The sequence below is a fragment of the Aptenodytes patagonicus genome, chromosome 10, assembly GCF_965638725.1.
Source record: "Aptenodytes patagonicus chromosome 10, bAptPat1.pri.cur, whole genome shotgun sequence".
Taxonomy (NCBI): domain Eukaryota; kingdom Metazoa; phylum Chordata; class Aves; order Sphenisciformes; family Spheniscidae; genus Aptenodytes; species Aptenodytes patagonicus.
The window spans coordinates 5451648-5457647 of NC_134958.1; the positions used below are offsets into that span (position 1 = coordinate 5451648).

Genomic DNA, 6000 nt, shown 5'->3' on the forward strand with positions numbered 1-6000 from the left:
CACTGTGCTCGAGTTCTTGATTACTTGGCATTTAAATGTTTAGAATACATGGACGAAGGTTTTTTAATTAATTCCCATAAATCTGAAGCCAATCTCGAGATAAAGAGACCTCACTTGTGATTTTTTTTAATAATTGGCAACATTGTGCTAGACAGAGCGTGGAACAAGCTTAATAACCAAGTTTCTTTCAGATGAACTTTAAATGTCAAAGTATCCCATGACAGCTTTCATGAGTTTGGTTTTCAGTGTTTTGGAAACTGTACGCTCATCCTTTTTAAAGTGTGACACTGGTTTGGTTTTGGAAGAATTGGTTAAATAAACTCTGAAGGCCAGTAACGTTGTGAAAATATATGAGATTTCCTGGATTCTGACATCTTTTGCCATCAGTGAACATGAAAATGGGAAAATGAACCCTTCCTGATTCATGAATTTTTGATGTTGTGCATGGTTCATCAAATTTTATTGGTTTTTGCCCACTGTATAACCTTGATGAGTTAATGAGATTATGCAATATTACTAATGGTAGACTTTCATTTCCATTTTTAAAACAAACATCTCTAAAATCTGAACAGAAAAACCAAGAATTAGAATCTCATCAACCTCTGTCGGCTGTAGTCTGGGATTTTTGTATTCTATGTCTCTTCATGAAACCCGTTCTTTCTGGTCCCGCCTGGGCGAGGGCTGGGTCTATCAATCATTGTACCGTCCTCATCGCTGGGATTTCCTGTAACTATTACCCAGTAATTCTTATCTTCTTCAGCTTTATGGGAGTCCAGGTAAGTGTGACAAATTACTTCATATTCTTTTCCAAAATAAGACCTGCAAAGTCAAATAAAAGGGGACGGGCAGGGGGAATTAATATCTACACAACTTCAGCAAATCTGCATTATCTGTAAATTGTTCAAGGTTTTCTCATGTTTCTCTTGGCTTATTCAGAAATATCACCATGCACTTTCAAATATCAGACCCTTACAAGAAACACAATAGCCCACTTTGTGTCCTATGAATAATTCAGGAATTTGAAATCAAAGGGAAATGCCACCTTTCTAGCTTCAGAGCTAAAGCAGCCCCATCAGTATAAGGCACCGACACACTGACTCAGTATGTACAAGCTGGTTAGGTTCTCATCACCATTCACATTACCACTCCTCTCTGACTGAGGAAGACTCTGGCTACTTAATAACTGTTTCAGCCTCAAACTTTCAGACCTTGTTTCGTCCTCAGAAACCTGATACAAATCCTCAGTCACATCTTGCTCTGAATTCAATGGGAAACAATTGGTATACTACTTAACAATGCTTAATCGATATTAATTTAATATATGCATATTAACTTGGATTGTTGGATTAACTTCAGTTGGTTGAGAGATTGATTCATATGGACATAAGCAACATACAGTTTTATGCAGTGTGTTTTTATTTAGTTGTATTACTCCTTACGCTTCTTAGCATACCATTTTTTTCTTCAAAAAAACCCCAAGCAACTGTAATTGCTCAAGATATTCAAAGGGAGAACCACCAAGAAACTAGAGAAGGCTAGAAGCATGATATGATATGACCTAAAAAGAAAAAAAAACAAGTAAGACTGAGCTCATTGTCTGCAGCATCCCAGTGGCACACATTACAGCCCAGAAATAAAATAAGGGAAAGGAGAATGTGCATTCTGTGTTCTTTTCCATTGCCTCAGTGCGTTCCTAAAGCAACTATCTTGCTTCTTACAGTAATTCTTGATGTCGGCACATCATTATGCACATCCCTGCCAGTTATAAATTAATCTTACCTTGTCCAAAAGTTCCTTGGAACGGCTAAGCTCCGGTTAGTATGGCAATGAGTAATAATAATTTTAGAGTTTGCCTGGAAAAAAAACAAGGGAAGACACTTGACAGAGATTTTTACACTAATTTTAACTATTCTTATTCAAATTAAATGCTTTTATTTACTGCTTAGTGTAAGCCTGCATTGCTCTGTATCACTCTGAGACTGCTGTACATTATTGATAGTGAGATATTTTACACCTTATCAGTTCTCAACACAACTGTCTTAATAGCTCAGACCAGCCAAACGCTTAGCCATCAGGTCAGACACATTCTCCTGTCCAATACATTCCATTCCACTCCCTTGTGTTGGGCACTTCAAAAATACAATAAAATAAAACAAAATATAATAAAATAAAGCCAAGCAAGTAGTAGAGAGTCATTCCAGTGGCCTGTGCCATCAGGGTAGTTCCGCTTATAACTGATATTTGCCATATGAGAGATCCAGATGGTTTGGAGAGACAGCCTAGAAATGGACCTTTGTATTTTACCAATTTGCAATTTTTTATGTATAACAGAATTAATTTTTAGTCACCCCCATTTACCAATACTGTGAATAAAGAATGTTGTCTTTAACAATTACATAATTTTGACTGTGTTTATTAGTGAGCTGATTCATGTAAACGAGTCACAGTTCAAGGCTGTAGAGGAACAGTTGTATTTGTGATATTTTGCTATACACCCAGCACTTCAGGAAGCCTAGAAGTTATGCGGAACAGGAAAATACTGCACCTGCTTAATGTATTTACAAAACCACATTTGGAAAAGCATCCACTTATTCAGGTGCCTTGGAGGGGTTTTTTTAATGCTTTTTAAATTTAATGTACGGGAGTTCTCAATTAATCACAGCTCCTAATATTGGAAATGGAATTTAGTGCTCAGAAGTCCTGAAAAGCAGATTTCAAGTCCTGCACCCTCACAACACGATAATGTCGACCTTTAAAAAATTCTGATGAGAAAAACTGAGCAAGTCAACCTCAAAATGAACACCAGAACCTAATAGTTACGTATGCAGATTCCCTGGTTAAAGAGATTGTTCCTTCCCTCTCCCCCTTCCTGAAATTACAGGTCAGAACTTACATAAGGAAAATATGTGAGTAAAATGGACACAACTTTTTTCTAAGTACTCCATCTACTGTTTCAATTAAATCATCATAACATTTTCTACAGTTTTAATTTCTTACAGGAACTGGAAATCCTTCATATTCAAGACGCAGCTGTGGGTCCAAGAAGGTAGCTTGCCAGCAAGTCAAATAGGAAAGCTCATCTGTCAAAAATACTTGCTGAAGGTAAGATTTTTTAGCAAATCTTATAAATGATTTATGGTCACTTGCTAGATATAACTGTAAATAAAAATATATGTTAAGGGCAGTATAAATATAAAAGAAACAAGATACATAATTTTAAAAAACATTTTTCAACACAAAAAATTTTCTCTCAGCTCCTGAAAAATCAGTCTGCCAAGCTAAAGCTACACATACAAAACCCATAACACAAGAAATGAAATCTTCCCATTTTGGATTTATTTAAAGAAAAAGTAAAAAAAAAAATCTCCCTCTAATGAATTCTTTCATGATTCACAAGCTAATTTTCATTTCCTTTTTTCTTTTTTTTTTTTTAAATCTCCTTTATCCAGTCATTCTGGCTGACAGCCCCCTTGGCCTGCACACCTGATCTCAGGTAAGTTGCACAAACTTTCTAAATAGGTATTGCTTATCTTGATCTACGTATGATTCTGAATCTGCTCTGTAAAGCTAAGATGTTGAACCACTGTACAGTTTTATATATATATAGTAATTAAATGCACACTATCAGTATATGCTTTCATTGCAACTTTACTGCCTTACCATTTGGTCAGAAAACCCTCCTGTTGTCCCAAGACCAAAGTTTTGCCCAAATCTAATCGGTTCACCCACTGCACCTCCATCAACCCTGTTAAAATCGTAAAAAGGAAGAAAGAGACATTCAAATAATCAGCTTTACTATTCTTTTTAGTTTTGTTTTGTTCTATAGTTAGGTCTTGTGGCAACGCTTTGTATTAAGTTTACCTTTAAAAATAGGTAAAATATCTTAACTGAAAAGACATTTCATACTTGACTTACTGGTTAAAATATTTGGCAGAATAGAAATAGACTTTATTGATTACTTTTTATGACGTATTCATTAACATGTGGGGTGGAAAAGTAACATCCAATGGAAAATCAATGGGAATTGAGCACTGAGGCCCCCTTTAAAATATACTTAATACAAGCATCTGAAAAATCACAGACTAAAAGCAGAACAGTCTGTGTTTGTGTTTGTCTGTAACTTAACATATGTTGCTAATAAGATATGTAACTGATATTCAATAATTTGGTTCATTACATCAACATACGTGCTGGTATATCCCTATTTCCAGAACGATTTCTGTATTTTACATTAAAGAATGACTAAATTAAGTGCTAGGCTTTCTAAGTATATTCAGCATAAAAAAAACTTATGCAGCTGATGAACTTAGTAGTCAGTTAATGAGGGACTTGATAGCATTCAGTGCCAGCGACTGTAAGATCAGACAGCAGCTAAGCAAAAATATTTTGGTTGCATTTCTAGAAGGCCTAAATTATGCTCTTGGCATCAAAATTCTTTCTTAGGTCTAACCCAGTGTTTTGCTCAATCAGGATTATATGGGTTAGTTTGTACTCTTACGCACTATTATTATTGTTAAATACATGCACTCAGGCAGAGCCTTCCACTGTTGAGCAGGACCCTGTTCTGTTTCTTCTCCCACAAACAGCTGGAATTAAATATGTTTTTGAGAGAGAGAATATGCTGTTTGCTTAGGGGTTTTTTTAGGACCACAGAAACATTGTCCACTTCGTGTACAGCAAAAGCATTGACACAAATTTCTGCTTCAGAGACCTTATTTGCAGGAGAACGAATAATAATACTAAGGGCTTTTTGGACATGTTTTGTATTCTACAGCTGAAATATGACCGCGTGAAAAACAGCTGCAGAGTTTACCAAATGATACGGTGAACTCGATTCTGTTTTCACACCAGTTCTAAGCTGATTTCAACTTCCTTGGAATTGTTCACAGTAATATGCGGAGCAGAATCAAGCTTAATGCATCACCCAAGGTAAGTATCTTTCTTTTAAATAAACTAATCTTACTCAAATTCATTTGTATATTAGCAAACTCCATTGCACGTTTCTCAAAACAAGATACTGAAAGCTAACATAATGGTTGAAAACAACTCAGAATAAAGTACCAAACCTTGAAATACAAAAAGTATTTCGACCCACAGGGTCCACACTCTCGACTGCGCTAACTCCACGAGGGGCTTGCACTGATTTGGCCGAATACATGGATATTTCATCCAGATTAATTGCCAGAGTCAGACTGCCGCACGCTCCAGGGTAATTCTCCACTGAGGATTTGTTGTCTGGGTTCAAAAGCATCACGGTGTCTCCAAAATGAAGAAATCCATCCTTAGATACCGACAGCTGTATCTAAATTAAAATATACATAATTTTTAGCAGAATTATCTGAACCTAATATCAGAAGTCTTTTAGCATATAAAATGCTAATCCATAGCATTCTTAATGCATAAGAGAACTCTAATAATGGCTATGCCATTCTACGTGGAGTCATAGAGGATTGGCATAACCTTCTTAAAAAATTACCTTCTTTAAAAGATTATCTTGAAGTTTGTTTATTTTCTGTATTAAAAGTTCTCCTCGTTCTCTTTTGCGCATAAAATCCCTCAGCCGGACCTGCTCGCAAAGGAGAGAGAGTGGGCAGACATGTTATCCAGCACTCACAGTCTCGGGTTTAAACGGAATTTAAAAAACCGGGGGGAAACACCGTGAGGTGAAGAGGCAGGCGAGGCTCCCCGGGAGCCAGAGGGGAGGGAAGGGCCCGGCTCCGCCACTACCTCCTCCAAACACGCCTCCTCCTGCCAGTTGCCGATGAGCACCCCGGGTCTGTAGGCGGCCATGGCTGCCGCCTAGGCCGCACGGCGTTCGCTGTCGCCATGGCGATCGCTCTAGCTAGCGAATGGGCGCTGGGGAGGCAGAGCCCGCCAATGAGCGGGAGGGAGCGCGAGGGAAGGGGCGGGCTCTTTCTGCCCGGCGGCGGCGCGGCCCGAACGCTGAGGGAGGGAGGGAGCGGGCCGGGGGGGGGCGGGGGACTTCGGGGGGGTCCCGAG

The 6000-nt window shown here is 38.2% G+C and overlaps 1 protein-coding gene across 1 annotated transcript; it reads right to left on the minus strand.

Annotated features, from left to right (window-relative positions):
- Window positions 1-408: 408 nt before the first annotated feature.
- Window positions 409-5790, minus strand: CFAP161 (cilia and flagella associated protein 161). The gene is made up of 6 exons (XM_076348693.1): window positions 5728-5790; window positions 5477-5566; window positions 5067-5302; window positions 3661-3745; window positions 1780-1853; window positions 409-819 (listed from the first exon to the last, which is right to left on the minus strand). Exons 1-6 carry the CDS (start codon window positions 5788-5790, stop codon window positions 633-635), a joined length of 735 nt encoding a protein of 244 aa, XP_076204808.1. The 3' UTR covers window positions 409-632.
- Between the last annotated feature and the right edge of the window lie 210 nt (window positions 5791-6000).

What these genes read in the sequence shown, in the direction of transcription:
- CFAP161 (XM_076348693.1), bottom strand. Translation starts at nt 5,790, where the DNA reads ATGGCCGCCTACAGACCCGGGGTGCTCATCGGCAACTGGCAGGAGGAG. An exon ending in AGGAGGCGTGTTTGGAGGAG is followed by an intron (nt 5,567 to 5,727) that starts GTAGTGGCGGAG and finishes CTTTGCGAGCAG; the next exon opens with GTCCGGCTGAGGGATTTTAT. An exon ending in CCAAGGAACTTTTGGACAAG is followed by an intron (nt 820 to 1,779) that starts GTAAGATTAATT and finishes TTGACTTTGCAG; the next exon opens with GTCTTATTTTGGAAAAGAAT.